At 38.7% G+C, this 17,446-nt stretch overlaps 1 protein-coding gene across 5 annotated transcripts in view; it reads right to left on the minus strand.

The window, feature by feature from the left end:
- Nucleotides 1-1,092: 1,092 nt before the first annotated feature.
- LOC146463554 (uncharacterized) overlaps nucleotides 1,093-17,446 on the minus strand; it is a 66,587-nt gene continuing 50,233 nt past the window's right edge. For all 5 annotated transcript variants that reach the window (XM_085084295.1, XM_085084298.1, XM_085084296.1 and 2 more), the window contains 13 exons: nucleotides 15,082-15,199; nucleotides 11,686-11,789; nucleotides 10,762-11,062; nucleotides 9,474-9,621; nucleotides 9,084-9,170; nucleotides 8,128-8,292; nucleotides 7,362-7,530; nucleotides 5,748-5,875; nucleotides 5,334-5,486; nucleotides 4,443-4,598; nucleotides 3,549-3,627; nucleotides 2,928-3,033; nucleotides 1,093-2,117 (listed from right to left, as the gene is read on the minus strand). In XM_085084295.1, coding sequence (XP_084940421.1) covers nucleotides 2,015-2,117; nucleotides 2,928-3,033; nucleotides 3,549-3,627; nucleotides 4,443-4,598; nucleotides 5,334-5,486; nucleotides 5,748-5,875; nucleotides 7,362-7,530; nucleotides 8,128-8,292; nucleotides 9,084-9,170; nucleotides 9,474-9,621; nucleotides 10,762-11,062; nucleotides 11,686-11,789; nucleotides 15,082-15,199 — 1,817 coding nt within the window. In that variant the 3' untranslated portion in view covers nucleotides 1,093-2,014. The remainder of the gene's footprint in view (nucleotides 2,118-2,927; nucleotides 3,034-3,548; nucleotides 3,628-4,442; nucleotides 4,599-5,333; nucleotides 5,487-5,747; nucleotides 5,876-7,361; nucleotides 7,531-8,127; nucleotides 8,293-9,083; nucleotides 9,171-9,473; nucleotides 9,622-10,761; nucleotides 11,063-11,685; nucleotides 11,790-15,081; nucleotides 15,200-17,446) is intronic.

A 17,446-nucleotide genomic window follows, 5' to 3' on the forward strand; every position in this document is an offset into this window, starting at 1 on the left:
GCAACGTCACGCTTGTCACGCACTTCTGAAGTCACGCGCTAACGTCACGCAATGAAAGAACCACGCATCCTTTCGCCCACGAAAATTCCTTCCACCACTACCCGACTAGCTGTCCCTGGCAAGGAACATGAGTCCTTGTAGGCGAACCATATTTTCACATAGTACGTTATATCTTGCTTTTACCCGTTGACTTACATTTTCACCGTGGCTGATCGGTGATCGGTTCTGATCATTAAGAGGAACTTCACATTTTTGCTTCGGACTTCGGACTTCGGAATTGTGCTTTTAACATCTGTGTGGTTTTCCAAGTTTATGGCTGCGTTCTTCAACCTTATACACCAGCTTTAATGGATGGCGACAATGGCAACCGCGGACTTTTTTCATTTCATCTGTTTCATCACTTTGGAGATTTTCAGACTTCGGATTTTGGACGGACTTGACTTATCTCCGACTTAATCGTCATAAAAATGCATGAGGAGGTAAGCTGAGTTCAATAGGTTTCCCCGTGTTTTTAGGATTTATTTCTATTCTGGGAATTGGAAAGGTGCATCCTAGTTCACCCTATCGGGACGGGGGGGGGGGGGGGGGGAATTTTTTAATATTTGAACAAGACACCCGTATTTGACATCGTATTCCTTTACATTACTGTTATATCTGCCGCTGCCGGCGCATAGCACCGCCAAAGCGCAGGGGACCATGTCACACATTCGTTGATATATTAGACTGCTGTTGAGAATGTATAACCCCATGTAAGAGTGGCCGTACGTTTTACATTTTTGCGTCCGAGATGAGCAGTTGCTCCTCGAGTGATGATGACGATGACAACCAAGCCTACCATTTACAAACCCGTATGAGTCTCAGGGAGCGCTTTAAATTTAACCCATATTCGAGGGAAGGCGTATTTTCAAGCGACCAAACACTCGCAATTTTACGAATAACACAGCAGTCTACCCAGTAATTAACTGAGGCTGAAACGAGTCAATTTGGATTCTTTTCAACTCCTGAAGAAAAGTTGCATTCAAAACAGTTACTTGAAAATTTCCGTAAATCCTCTACAATTACTCTTGAAATCGTACAAGACAAAGTAACACATTTAGTTCCCACGTTTAATTGACCACTGTATTTAGTCAGCATTTTACCCATTACATACAAAGGATTTATAAAAATCCCGCAAAATGCATTGTTGAGGGTTCTAAACCGTGTCACAGACGAATGCAATACTTGAAAGCATTACTCTTATAATTATTGTAACATAATATCAGAAAAGCATTTACTACTGATAACAAAATTGATCGTTCTTGAGGGATCACTCTTGTTTTAACAGTTCAATGCAATACTATGCATGTAAACTGCCATGTAAACTTAAGTTGAGGCATGACTTGAAGGTTAACCTGCACTATAATTATTACAGCATTTAAAACTGATATCACTAATCATTATTACAACGCAAACTGACTTCGTCAAAGCGTTTTTGCCATTACATGGATACATGCGAAGGATTTGTAATAAAAATCCAGCTAAATTATTTTAATTAAGGTTTTAATTATCATATTTGAGACTTCACTCTTCATTCTACAGTTGAATGCAATACTATGCATGTAAGCTTGAATCGAGAGCATTACTTTATTTTTAACGTATCATCACAGTAGCATTGAATACTCATATTACTGGTGGTATAACGTTTTTTCCTTATACTATTCTAACTACAAGATAAATATTCACGCCGTGCGTGAAGGGTAAAGTGAACCATCCTGGGAGAAGTGCATAGGCCACAAAAATCGTGCTGATAATCAGATCAAGTGTTAAAGTTTTCATCGAAATTGTTTATTATTACCAAAATGTGCAATTGACTCAAAAACAAAAACAAAAACAAAAAAGTCGTGTGGCGTAATTTAATCAATAGAAATGTACTGTTTGTTGTTTATTTTAGTGCTGTTTCAAGAAATCATGATTCAGCCCTCATTGAATGCGACCTAGCACTTGTTCTCCAAGACGGTTCACACTGGAAGCCCTCTTAATGCTGTGTACGCCAGATGGTGACGCTTGAGTGACACATGTCAGATTTGCGCAGACCCTCTCTCTTGTCAAGGACCAGACGTGCTTCCAATAGTTTAAACCTGAAAATGGGAAGGAATTGAAAATATGTGACGACACTTTGAATTATATGTTAAAAAGAATACTTTTAAACACACTGCTTTCTTTGATTTAAACTCCGTGCACTTAATAGAGTTCAATCAGTTTGGTGTTACCAGTGGATTCTCTGCTGAGCTAGTGTGCAGGACTTTCCTGTGGTGCTGTTTATTATGTTGTACAAGGTGAATCTAACGTTTGAGTCTGTGGATGAAATCCTAACGTGTGACCATTCAAATGAAAGCTACTGAGCAGTACTTTCCTGTGGTGCTGTTTATTATGTTGTACAAGGTGAATCTAACTTTTGAGTCCTGTGGATGAAATCCTAACGTGTGACCATTCAAATGAAAGCTACTGTGTAGAACTTTCTTGTGGTGCTGTTTATTATGCTGTACAAGGTTATTCTAACTTGAGTCTGTGGATGAAATTCTAAAAGTTTGCCTATCAAAAATGATAGCTACTGAGCAGTACTTTCCTGAGGTGCTCTAAGATTGTTTATGTTTTAAGCCGAATAAAATTGGACGTTTTTTTTGCCCACACGACAGACAACATTTCCAGCATATTCCCGATCAAATATGACCGGCAAGAACACAAGTAGTCTCCATTTTCGCAGCTTCTTTCAAGAGCTTCGTTTTACACACGACGATGGCAAGTCGCATCTCCAAAAAATCTCTATTAGGGAACACGACAGCACATAGACATTTCAAAAACTGTGAGCAAACTTGAGCGGGTGACGAAGGAAGCACGCCATGAAGCGTGCAGGAAATCTAGACTGTTAACATATAAACCATTCTTACTTGTTTCCCAGCACAGCTTTCAGAGATTCAAGATCCCAGCAATCATTGGTCTTGACTATCAGCAGGCCTTCCGGGTTGATTATCTCCCACAGGCGCACCAACCAGGCTAAATATACAGAAAATAAAGACGAATCACTGAAGTTCAATGACTGGTGGAACGCAGAATGGGACTTAAACAAGAGCCAAGATGCGTTCTGGAGAAATCGCAGTGAAGCCGCGACTGACATGCTGTAATATTTAAGGGTGAAACATTCCTTCTGGAAAACAGGTTAGTTTTGAAAATATTATTAGTGAAATGCTTTCGGATTAAACTAAAACTTAGAGGATCACAATTGCGTGTGTGTGATAATCTAAAAGTTTAATTGAAAGTTTTTGACTCGGCTCAGTCAACGTGATGCTCGGTAACGAAATGGTCAAATGCCTTGGTTATTGTATAAAACAAATAGCTTTCATTTTGCCGTGGGTCTGTACTCTGATAACGCACAGAGGACGTCAAAACGTGGTGAGAAAATCGGTCACGCTACAAGCCGGCTCGCGCTATTAGAATACTAGACCCACAGCAAAATGGAATCTATTTGTTAAGTACAATCGATGAAGAGACGTTCGTTACAAGTGCATTACCTTTCGGGTTGGCCAGACGGTGAAGACACGGCATAACAATCAGATCATAAACACCAATCTCATTTGGCAACCAGGTGAACTGTCAACGAAGTACATTACTGAGTTAACCTTAACAACAACCAGATAAATCGAAGTCAGTCCTCTTAGAAAGGGCGAAAACCTAAACGAAACTTTCCTGTGGTGCTGTCGATTAAGCTGTACTGTAGGCTCCAAGGTTTGGATCAGCACTATAAATTCAATTCAAAGTTACTGAAAGTAATTTTTTTGTGGTACCTTTTATGCCGAAATAGGTGGTTCTTTTTGAGTTTGTGAATAAAATCCTAAAGTGTGACCATTCAAATGAAAGCTGCTGAGCACTATTTTCTTATGGCGCTGTTAATTATACTAAAATAAGACCGGCTATTCTTTCGCTGTTCTTTTGTTCTTTCGTTCTGTCATCCCTCCGTTCGCTCCTTCATTTGCCAGTCGTTTTTTCGTTCGTTCGATCGCTTGCTCTCCTCGCACTTTTTCATTCCAGTCATTTGCTTGTTCTTTCATCCGCCCATTCGTTCGCTCATTTGCCAGTCTTAACTTGTTTTTCGTTCGTTTGTCCGTCCGTTTCTCCGACCGCTGCTTTCGTTCGTTTGTTCATCCGACCGTTCGTACGTCCTATCATTTGTCCGACCGCTCGTTCGTCCGTCCGTTTGTCCGACCACCCGTTCCTCCGTCCGTTCGTCCGTCCGTAAATCCAACCGTTCGTCCTACTGCTCGTTCGTCCGTCAATTCATCCGACCGCTCGTTCGTTCGTTCATTCATCCGACCGTTCGCGCGTCCGTACATGTAGGTCCGACCGCTCGTTCGTCCGTCTGTTCATCCGACCGTTCGTTCGTCCGTCCGTCTCCAAACACTACTAACCTGCTGAAAGTGTACTCGTTCAATGTTAGCCTCAATCTCCTCCAGTTGAACATTGACCAAAGGCAAATCCTTGGCCCCCTTGAACTCCAGTGTTTTTCCCTGCTGAATTTTAATGGCTGCGTCCAACAAACGACCACTATGGTCAATAGCAATCACCTAGAAACACAAAGAACAGTACTGTTTTCTTGTTGCTGCTCCAGCGTTGACCAATTTTGGTTATGTTTCATTGCGAAGTAACCAATGCTGTGACTTGTCAAAGGCCGCCCAAATTCCATACGTCTCTAAGTCTGAGACTTAGGAGATGGCGTCCCCCAAATCCATACAAAGTCTAATTTTTCACGATTTTTGAAAGCCTTCTACACGGTTGCAACCTAACAACAGAACCTCAAACTTGGTAAACTGACGAATTTTAATGTGATCTTTTTTGTGATGGACTCCAATTTCTGATTAAATGGAAATGTAAAAACTCCTCTCAAGTCTTCATTTGAACTTCAGAACGGGACTTTTACGACAAGAAAACGTATATCAAGAAATTAAAAAAAAATTACAAGCATTTGAGTTTGTTGTGCGATGGATGATTGAAAGAACCCTTTCACTTTATTCAATGTCAATTTATTTAGCGCAGAGCACTAATTGGGGCACTTTCCAGACCGAATTGGAATTTGAATGTGTTGGGTTTTTAGGAGAGGAAAAAATCGGAGTACTCAAAGAAAAACCTCTCGGAGCAAGGACGAGAACAAAAACAAACTCAACCCACATATGACGCCGAGTCCTGGAATCGACCGCGGGCCACATTGGTGGAAGGTGAGTGCTCTCACCACTGCGCCATCCCTGCTCCTCTCCCCTCCCCCTGGTAATAGAGAGTTAGACGTAGATGTCTGTACACCTTACCTCGTCCAAATGCTTGCTCAATTCATAGGAAAATCGACCCACAGAGCACATAATATCCAAAGCTTTCTTCACCGGGCAGTCATACTTCTGTATGGCTTCTTTGCAAAACTGGGCAAGCAGCTGTTTACCTTCGTCAGCGTCGTTTTCAACTCCCTGTATACAACAAACAACAACAAAACTAAACCATTATTTCCAAAGGGTGACTGCAAAAAAATTATTTTCTTGACGCGGGTTGGCACACAAATTTGCCACGGTTTCAAGGCGCACGAACTGATCACGTGCGAGTCGAAAGTTCAAGTTGTTGTTGCCCTAGGGAGTTAGTGAGTTTTATTCGCCCCTGGGAGTTAACGTTCTTCTCCAATCGGAAAAACGTATTTGACTTGGGAGGTATAACAATACAACATCCCAACTCACCAGAAGATCGCCGTAATTGGACAGCACCTCAGTGTACATGAACTCCTCTTCATCGTCATGATACTGTGTGTTTGTAGTGCTCATGTACGCCTTGCTTTTATCAATGCCAGGCAGAATAACAGGGTTCTCTGCAGTCAAACACAAAAACAATGCGTCAGACACGAAAACACATCTTTCACCAATTCACTTTTTTAAAGGGCAGTGTTACCTATTTTTTGTGTCACTATAATAGCCAAAAAACGTATTTGTTTCAATGGAATCGTTAAAATAATGGTTGAGTAAAGTTAACAATAACCCTACTGGTGCACAGAAACTACTATTAATTATGGTTGGCTGCGGATGGCTAGGAGGATAGGAAGTGGATTGCAACTTGAAAAAATTGACCAACTTTTTCAAGCTCTTCCTGTGTATTCTTGAGAAGCCGCTAAAAATTGATTATGGTTTGTTCTTCGTACAAGAAAAACCTTAATGTTTTTTCCCCGATGTTGTAAGAGCAATAATTATTTCATGTTACAAAACAAGGTTCTTGTCAAATATTTGACCAGTTTGACCAAAATACAGCAAAATCGCCGTAACAGTGCCCCTTCAAAAAGATTATTTCTCTTGCCAATTTTCAGTTTCCAGTAAACCAATGCGAGAAAGACTTGATGGACAATGCAAATCTCACAAGAAAGACTTCATTGGCAATCTTGATGGACTATTTTTTCTTTCAAGAAAACTTTTCGTGTTACTTATTCGCCTGCCGTTTGTTTCTTCGCTGGTGCTTCCAAACTTTACGCCATACGTTTGTTCCTGGAATCAACCTGTCAGCTGTCGTGTATACTTCTCCATAGCCATGTACTTTTAAAGGGACTATGTCAGCTGGGTCACATGCGCAGAAGGGTCCAGTCGAGACTAATTTGCATACAACTCGCCGCGGGATTTTTGCTTTTTCGCAATTGCAAAAGCTTTCAAAAATATCGCAACAAACAGCTTCTGTAATTACAAAAAAACGTTTGTAAATAAAACAATCAGCTAACTTTCCTAAGATAAACGCGATTTAAACAGATGAAAACAGCTTCCCGAACTCTCCGACGGTATTTGAAAAAGTTGGGCAAACAATTTCAGTCATGTATAATCGTTCTTCGTGTTCCCAATCTTTTCGCGCGTATATGAATTCCACGCGCGGTTTGCGTTCATAAGGGAACTTAAACAACGGCGACGGCAACGACAACGCCACAATAAAACAGGGTTTAATGATCATAAACAAACGCTCTACACGTGCTTTTAAAGTTTGGTACATTTTTTGCCGTCCTCTGCAAAACAACGACGTGAAATAATGAAATTCATAACAGAGAGATTTAGCTTCGCGTTTACGGCTAACGCCAAACGGGAAACGTCAAGCCGCTGTTTGTTCTAAAATGCATAAACTTGTGTTTCTCGTACTCACTTATCTCTTTTTCGTGTTTGCTCGATAGCTGTCGCCGACTGGGTGGAGATAAGCTCAAACCAAAAAACTTCATTGTTTTTCATCAAAGAGAAAAATTCAGCCTGGCGTTTGCCGTAAACGCGATGCTAAATCTCTCTAAAAACTTTCTAAGCCCTGGGCAAAGCCTGATAACAGGAAGCGCTTACCTTCCACACCAACACCCAGTACAAACACAGGAGTCCCAACCAAACGCACAGGCGGACTATCAGCCACTGACTGGACCAGTCTAAAACCAAGATGCTGGAAGAAATGGCGACGAAAAGCATAGCGGGCAAAACGGGACGCTCCATCTCCAGAAGACACCCAACTGCCTCCCTAGATAACAACAAACAAGATGCAAACATTATTTTAGTGGATTTATTTCCTACGAAGCAAAAATTGCTACATATGAAAGGGGCAGTGTCACCGATTTTTAGGGTCACCGTGGATAGCCAAAAACGTATTTACTTCAATGGAGTAGTTAAAATAATGGTTTAGTTTTGTTAACATTAACCCTACTAGTGCTCAGAAACTACTGTTAATTATGGGTGACCTCTTCAGCATAAAATGCTGATATCAATAAGGGCCCTGCAAAAAAAAAAAAGAGCCTAAAAAAAACCTTAAAAGCCTAAATACAACCACTAACTTTCTAAGTCATTAAAGAGCTTGTGATCTATAGAATCTAAAAAAAAGAGTTTTAAAAATCATGACTGAGTTGAGATCCTTCATTTCATTTGGAATAAACCTTGGAGAAAAACCTTAATATTTTCTTCAACTACGTTTGAAATGCCATGTCTGGTCAGAAATAACAAAGATGCAAGACCAACTTTGTACGAGTAGTTCAAACATCTTGGGCCGTCGTCTGCATCATTGGGTTCAGTTATCAGTACTCTACCGTAATTTCAATTAACCTGCATATCACTCATCACATACCAAAATCATGTTGTGCCTTCCATCAAAGCAAGGGGATGAAAAGTCATCGTACAGCAGATGAGCTTTGAATTCCCCAAACCCGTTAAAATGGTCCTCACCCCACTCCCACACGTTTCCAAATACGTCACAAAAGCCAGCCTCGGAGGGTGCGTACATGTTCACAGGCTGAAAAGATGAATATACATTTGAACAAGTGTCAGGAAATGAACTGAAGATAAGAAAATACACAATTTATACTCTATCGAGTCGTTAACCTCTGGCTAAACAGAGACGCAAGTGGGTGCAAGTTTAGGAAATGGCAACTTAATGCAGTGTGCATTCTGAATGACGATAAAATCAATGGGTATTTCAAAATGCCTCTAATGGTAACCGAGTTCGAGGTTCGTACTGTAAGTTATGGACCAAGTTTTTTCCCGTTGATTTATGGCTCAAGCGCGAAAGCCATAAATCAACAGGAAAAAACGAGGATCTGTAACTTACAGTATGGACCGAGGAAAGATATTTATTATATCTCTGAGATTAAACTGTTCTCTTAGAACAACTGGTCAGGAACAGCTGAGTAAGAACTGTGGCAGCTAGGTTTACATTGGAGTAACCTGCAATAAGGCTTCCGGGGCAAGCTCATACCCCTTTCTGAGGGCACCCAGGAAGCTTGTTCGCAGGCTAACATTGGAGCGACATGGAACTCAGAGCACTGGATGGGAACAAGTAGCTAGAGGGGGACTGCAGATGCCCTAAGTTTCACCAAAGAGTGATGGGGAGACAAGTATCAAGTGTGAGAAACTGCGTTCAAGCAAGTAATGATTGATTTTGGTTGAAATCGCACTTAGATGAGAAAATGGTGCAAGTTCTTGAATCAATCACATAGCAAACTAAAAAAAGCCAAAGAAATGCGGAATCACTTTGAAAAACACTCTACGGTGATAAAAACTACTGAATATATAAAATGAACTTACAGTGGATGAGCCATAAGCCATGTTGATGTTGGCCTGAATCTTATCCTGGAAAATGATGTCACACGCCGTACCAATGGAAGGAGGTTCCTGTTGAAGAGACCAATTAGTTTTATTATAACACAGACCTGTACAACTGTAACAATTGCAAAAAAAAAGGACCAAGTAAAATACTCAAGGGGCGAAAGCCTCAAGGACAATCGGCAAAGCAATGAGTAGCACGGATGCTGTTTCACTGCTTTGCAGCTTGCACCCCGAATATCGTGCTTGCTCAGTTTTTTTTCATTTTTCCCTGTGGATTTTTGAGCAAAAGAGAGACTGCTCATAGTCTAAGATCATTCTACATCCTGGAGTTTGTCACAGCTGTCCCTGTACATGCATTAATTCCCATACCTGTGGACCCCGCATGACGTGATGTTCGGCTTCTGTTGGCAGACGATAACCTGGACCCTTCCATGCACAGAATGCTTTAGCCTCGTGATAGTTCACCTCAGCTGGCCAGTCCATGGGCAAATCAATCACATCAAACATGGCACGAAACCTGTTAAAGGTGCATATCAATAATTATTATTGTACTTCTTCAATAATGAGGAATTGGATCTCAGACTTGGTCGTAATGGTGTTTATATACTGCATTTTCTATATGCATAGTCAAATGCGGTTTACATTACTACAGTGCAAGGGTGAGATCGGACATCAGCATATGTCCATTAGCAACCTCATCCAACCCACCCAACCCATGAATGATGAAATAGCACAAAGACCAGACCAGCGCACCAGGAACTCCATGCCCTACTCTTTGCGATTAGTGTCTGGGTACTTTAACGTCCCACAGGGTTATGAACATTGAAGTGTTGTTAGACGGGGCCTACGGTTTATCGTCCTTATCCGAGAAGACTAGAAAGTCTAACCATTTGCAGATGTCATTACAAAGGCAGCACTTTCTCCTCAGTTATTTCAAGACCCTGAGCCAACCGGTCGGCAGGGGTCGTATGGAGCAGTGCTCAAGACTAAGGTTAATCCACTAATCCAAGACTACTAAAATGCTGTCTTGGGCTAACAAATTATTTAGGATTCAGCTAGTAGTTGTGTTTTGTGGGCCTTTTTTTTCTAGTAAGCATAACCAGGTCATAGTTAATGATTTAATTGACCCTTGTAGCCCTAACACTAAACAGTGATCAGCATCAAATTTCTCCTTATAATATCAATGCTTATTCAAACCCTGAGGTCATGAGAATTAAGGATATGATCACCCAAGGTGAATTTTCTTGATATTTTAATAACTTCACCACAGTTCTTTATTTATAAGAATAACATGGGGACAATATAGAATAATTTGTTCTTTGATATTAAGGGTTAAAGGGTTAAAAGAGAATGCAGTCTGCATCAGAGGACTTGCACAGCTATATAGGTTGGTCTCTGCATTTCCATGTAATGGCAGCTGTTTCCTTAGAGCAGAGACTCAAGTCCACTGTCTCTCTTGAACCAAGTGAATAAATGGGTACAGGTAAAGAAATGGAGGTGATAAACTTCTAATGGTGTAGCATCCCAGGGAGGGGAGGGGGGGGGGGGAGTCATAACACTCCTAATTGCTTCATGCTAGAAAAGTCAGATCAATGACCTTAGCCTAAAAACACAAGATAACCGGCTTATAGCTTATCATTTTTACAAAGTAACTTACTTGTAAGGACAATTTGCCTGCCCAGAGTGGTCACTATGGATACCATTGGGTGCAGCATCTCCATTAGTAACACCATTAGACAAACCATTGTGGTGATCACCATTCAAGATGGCATTGGTCGTGCCATTTTGGTCACCATTCAAAATCCCATTTTTCAACATCCCATTATGATTGACATCTGTCAACTTCAGGTTGCAGTGCGAGTAGGTTGCCAAGTCTGATCCACAGCCAGATTTACAGTTGTTTGAACAAACCCAAAAGCTTGGATGATGCAGCTTGCGAAACTGCTTCCACTGCCAGCCTAAAACAATTTTATGATACAAAATGAGGGCTATAGAATGGTAAAATTTGAGACTCGTCGAGACGCTCAGAACCTCAATTAAAATCCGAGCCCAAGACGTTGGGATTCAAAAATCCGAGCGCGATACTCCATGAAATCAGCCTTGCTCTTTTTAGGCATGATAATTATGTCAATTTACGAGCAGAACTTATCCAAGCCTACGTATTTCACAGCCTGCACGATTGCGATGTAGAGTCATTTTTCACTATTATTCTTTGTTTTGTTGTTACAACACAGTAAAATGAATACCAAAGAAAAGCAGTTGCTCAATATGTATAAATCCCTGGCACCGAATGAGGATCTGCTGACTTTGCCAAACGTATCCTTATGTGATGTAACCTGTAGTCACAAAATGTCACAGACATGGCCCCTATGACAGAAAACTGCCCAGAAATAATTTGCAAAAACATGCTTCAGAAAGTCCAGTTGTGTGTCTTTAGAATAGACACAGGACAACCACCAGGTACAGGACACCCATGTACAGATTAGTGTGCATATGAAGTATTTCCCTAACATCACATCAATCTTTGCCACGTTTATCTGCTTGGTTTCACACATCAAAACAAAAAAAAGGCTTATCTCACCTTCTTGAGTCCAGTACTTTGAATTTTCATAACCACCATCGTTGACAAACTCCAAGTATTCACGGTTAGTAATCAAATACTTGGACGCTTTGAAAGAGGGAACCCTAAGGAGAGAATGGCAGGTGTCACACAAAGATTTCATCCTAGTTACCTACAGAGAGGCACGATTTAAATATGAGAAATAAAAATGGATAAAAAGTTCTTGATTCTGAGAATTTTTATATGTTTTAATAAAAACAAATTAAAGAAGAGTATATTCTACAGGGCATTAATATAAAATTGTCTATAAAAAAATGACATACATGTAAGCAGAAACAATATACTCTCCATGAACTGTTCAGTTAAAGGGCTACCTAGAATTTCTTTTTGTCATAATCCCAGCACAAAATTAATCTTTCTTTTTTTTTTTCAATCCCACATAATATCAAAATGGAAATTTTGAATGCCTAACAAATAAGTAAGATGAACGTATTGCATTTTTGTTGTATCCGCGTCAGTATGTGTTCTAAGTACAGCAGGGTATGAAATCCTCATGTGCCAAGTTTGAGATTCAGGAAGATTTAATAATTATGTAGACCTTGATAGGAGTTGTTAGTTTCAGTGGAGACTGATAAATGATGTGTCTGAAAACAGATGGATCAGAGAGGTGCAAATTATATATTATGGGCGTAAACTAAAATTAAGGTGTATGAGTCAAGTCATGAACAATTATTAGGATGAGTGAGTGAATCTTCTAAATAACAATAACGTAACAAGCTACCATCGAACCCCCTGTAAGCGACCACCCAAAATGTCAAGATTAAGTGGTCAATTACAGGAGGTGGTCGTTTACAAGAGTTGAACCAGAGGGTCTCTTCCAGGAACAGGTCTGACTGATCTGCGGCAATGAATTTATTTGTATTTTACATTTTTTTTATATAATTATATATATATATATCCAAATATATATTATTTTACAATTCTCATTACACCATAACTACAGTGTATGACTGTATCACTGCAAAGTCCAAAAAACCTGAGTACAACATTTTTAATACTAGGATTTTGAATGCATTTGTGTCCTTTTAATTAACAAACAAATTATTATTAATTTAAAATAGTATAATTATTTTATCATAAAAATGTTTACACGGTAATTCAAATTCGACAAATGAATGTAAAAATAAAAGAAAAGAAAAAAGTGATTGTATTGCATCATAATGATTATAATGGCCATCAGGCCAGTTTTTAAGGGGATAATTGTTTCTTTTGATGAAAAAGAATGCCAGACTATACTGGTGTCAGTGTGTATTGCAATTAGAATTTTTTCTGACATTCTTGTAAAACACCAAAATGGCCCCCACCTGATTTGGCTGGGGCATGTCAATCTCAATTTCACAAAGGCTCTTGACCTTACTTGTATGTATAAGAGTCATACTGATATTGTTTTAAGTAAATGAGAGCATCAAAGTGCTCTGTGAGTAACTTTTGAATTGAACAGGTGAGTGAAATGATATTTCAGATTATGTCTAAAGTTATTAAATTTGCTTCTTTGATTTTCATACCTAGAGTATGAGAAGCAGCTGTTTGTTTATGTAGCAAAGAAACACCGCTGTGGCTGACCTAATCAGTGGTTCAATAGTTCTGCATCTGACACTTTTACGCCTTTTTTAAAAATTTAATTTCAACCTTAAAATGGTCAGCTTTGCTGGGTTGGTGTCAAGGCAAGTCCTTGGGTTTGTATTTCTGTACATCCATGGATTGATGAACTCCTGGAGGGGGCATATTCTGTGCTCATTTTTTTTCCTTCTCTGCTTTTCTTCCTTTTTTTTTTGACAGACTGAGAGGTAATATTTTATCGCATTTACCGTACTGAAAACAACATTACCCGTAATGTAACATTCTCCAATCTTTTTGAAGTCCGGACACTTCGGTTTAATTGTCAGAGAGCCGGTGCAGTTCAGCAAATCGAGATTATTTCTCAAAATCCCCAAGATCCTCTTCTTTGGCAGTCAAGTTGGTCGATAGCGGCTATTTCTTTTAATTTTGAACTCCAAAAACATGATTTAATTTTAATTGGAGGAGAAAACTTAAGCGAGCCATGACGTACAGTACACCATATATTTGCTGAAATTTTACAGCCCATCGAGCAACTGATGGAACTAACGAGTTACATTTTCGTTCATTACCATAACTTGTTCAATCGTTCATGCACAATTCACGAGTTAAAAACAATTTGCATATAATTATCCAGACTGTTAATTCTTGATAGCATAATTTAATTTTTTTTTTATTTTTATTTTTTTTTTTGTTAATTTTTATTGACATTTTGTGTTTTAGCACAGCTCAGTGGCAGCTAAGTTCAGAGTTAATGAACTGATCATTAAATATTATTTATTGATGAGACAGTGACAAAAAGCAAGCATTAGATATAACAAAGCGAAACAAAATAAACATTAAGAGACAGGTCGGAGAAAAGAGATGGAGAATAAGGTTGGTTGGCACCTTAAATGAATCAAAAAGGCATCAGATTTTTGCATTTAAGTGCAGTATAGCTGTTAGCAGTTATTTAATTCAGTTGAAACTCAAAGCTTATTCTCTCTTCTGGTGTGCACTGAACTGCAAAGAGGATCATGATCAAAAAGTCTTCTACTGATACATTGTAGGTCATGAAATGATGTAATTACTCTCATTGTTTTGCTACAGAGACATTTTGCTACAATTAATTATCAATAAGGTGTAAGGGTAGAGAATTAAAAGACCATTATTTTGAAGGGGTGTTTTGCCAGGGACTTTCAAACTTGGACAAGAATATGTCCGTTATCTCTTGGTAGTCTGTAAGTTTACATTAAATTATTTTCTTGTTTTGGTACGATTCACACCGGTGCAACTGCCGACTCCAATTACATGTAACAACTGTACCAGCTAGTTCAAGCTTCTCATATGGATATATGCACGTTATCTTGTACCCAAGTGTCACATAAATGTATTGTGACTTGTCTTTGACATCCATTTGCCACCATAAAAATACTTTAGTTTACAGAAATTTAGTATAAAGTTTTCATCTTAAACAAGAAGAAAAAGGCAAACACCCCCCAATGAAAATCAGTAGGATTTAGGCCTTGTCATGACTAGAGTTATCTTTAACTTAGAGATATAAATATGGTTACAGGTTTGGTTTGGGTTTACAGAGGGATTAAACTCAACTGAATTATAGTGTAGAAAAACATGCAGCCTTGAGGCAAAACAACTTGTAAATCACCTCTTTCAAAATTAATGCAGTTTATCTAGCAATTTAATGTTTCATATCTCATGGACGTACTGCCACGGAATGAAACTTGTGTTTCAAATTCGGATTTGATCATGTGCATTTTCATGCATGCAGTACCGTGTTGTTGTCGTGAACACCCAACTCACTTGACGTTCCATTGGCCATACTCGTTGTCCCAGCCATACGACGGAAACTTTTCTGGCTTCCCCAAGCTCACAGACCACGCCGCTATTTCAATCATCGGGTTGGACAACACCGGATCTCCTGATATTGGCATTATACATTACAAAAGGCGTTTTGTGTAATTATGCACATGGTCAGTGGAATGGAAATCCTTGGGGTGTGCAGAATAAACCACAGGAAAATAGCTTGTGGAAGCAATAAGCAACCCACTTGGAAAAAAATACTCTCTTTGAGAGCAGAACTAGTCAAGAGTGTGTAGTTTGAAATAAAAATGAGTTCTTGCCAGGTTTTATACACAAGTACAAAAGAGAAGTGATAAGGGAAGGTCTGTTTATTTTTCCCACCGGCTTGACCTTATTAAACCAAGGAACCTTATTACTATACCCAGGTTGGAAATTCACTGACAACACTCACTCTTTTCAACCAACATAAAAGTTTCACCCAGAAATCCCACATTCATTAGAAAACTGTGCTATGAAGTAAGAACATAAAATCCTTCAATTTGCATTATTTTAATCGTTCTCTATTTTTTATATCCAATCTAATTAGAACTGGTTAAATGATTGAGCCAAAATTAATTTTCATCCTGCACGATCAGTGAAAATAGGCAAGTTACAAATGAATTCACTAACGATACCAAAATGATGTGGTTTGGTCTCCTAAACATTGTTGATCAGTAATGGCTAAACTTGTTAAGAACCAAGCATCTCATTTTCGACAAAAACACGAAGCCACTAAAAACTAACAGAAAAACATCCAATAATATAGCACAATTTTCCTGTGATTCTTTCATATAATCCTCTCCAGCTCCCCTCCCCCCCTCCCCTGACCCACTTACCCTTCCCACCCTACACCTCTCCATACTCTCTCATTCCATTTCTCATGTTTATCTTCTTTCTCACCATTTCATTGCATTCAATTCTGCTTGCTCTCTCCTCGCACACCAATTGGCTGTCCTAATCTATCAGAGCTTTCAATAAGACCCAGAGCTCGCTGAATCACAGATCATAATTCATGTGGCATTTGAGCCAAATTCAACCCAAAAATGAAAGAATAGACAGAGTATTAGTTCTTTTTACCTAATCAGACCTGTTTCTTTCACCGGAAAGGTAACACAATACAATTCAATTTATTAGTTTTAATAAATTTATTTTAATGGTTCTTAAAAATCAATGTCTATCTGTAGTAGTTAGATATTTACCGCTTTTGGCACACTTTTGAAAATTTCACTGAATTCATATCTGATTCAACAATGACTCCTGCAACGGAGACGCCATAAACCACACATTATCTCACCCCAATAACTACATAAAATACTATTTCAGCCTTTGAATTCAAAAAACCTAAATTTTTATCCTCGTTTCTCAAAAACCTAAAAACCTAAAAACCTAAATTTAGCTTTTGACCTAAAACCTAAAAACCTAAATTTAGCTTTTGACCTAAAACCTAAAACTCCTGCAACGGAGACGCTAAATTTTCCTTGCTTTTTCAAAACTGGTTTAAACCGGTTATTCAATTTTATGTAACCTTATTTATATGAACAACCAATTTGATCACAATGATAAAACATATTTCATTCATCCAACATTTGAAAATTACGGAGCCTCAGTTGATGGTTATATAATCAATCGAAAAAGATTAGAACCTAGAAAAGGATATTTGTCTGAGAATGGCTATTATATAATTTCTCCGGGACGTAACAATACATGCCCCGCTCATCGATTCGTCTATGAGGCCGTAAACCAGACAAATATTCCTCCTGGATTGCAAATAAATCACATTGATTCCAATCGCCAGAACAATTCAATTGTAAATTTGCAATTGGTTACAGCCTCCGAAAATATGAAACACATGCACAAAGCCAGAAAAGAATTTTTGATCAGCTCTTACTCTGAAGATGAATTGAGAGTTGTCAATAGATTAATGGAATTTCCACCAATGGAAGACAATGATTGTGAGTTTACACGCACAGAAAACAGGTTAATTAATAAGATGTTTTATAGAATGTGTAACGATTTGGATGACAAAGATTTTCCATTGTACAGGGATTAATCATCAATGAATACAAGGGTTGTTTGGCTATATTTTGAATTCAACAATGGTTGATGTATTTTTGGGGTCAATTTGGACATGAATTTGAAAACCTTAATGATATAAAGCGATAATTATATAATACATTATTGTATGAGAGAAATGAAAAATCAAAAATCTGAAAATCAACTTTTGGATTCATCTACAAAAAAATTATCTCATAATACTATGATTATTAATGGAAAAATATATTATATCCATCCAATTTATACTAATTATTGCACCCGAAAATCTGGA

Source organism: Pavona decussata, unplaced genomic scaffold, assembly GCF_977016875.1.
Source record: "Pavona decussata unplaced genomic scaffold, jaPavDecu1.1 SCAFFOLD_175, whole genome shotgun sequence".
Taxonomy (NCBI): domain Eukaryota; kingdom Metazoa; phylum Cnidaria; class Anthozoa; order Scleractinia; family Agariciidae; genus Pavona; species Pavona decussata.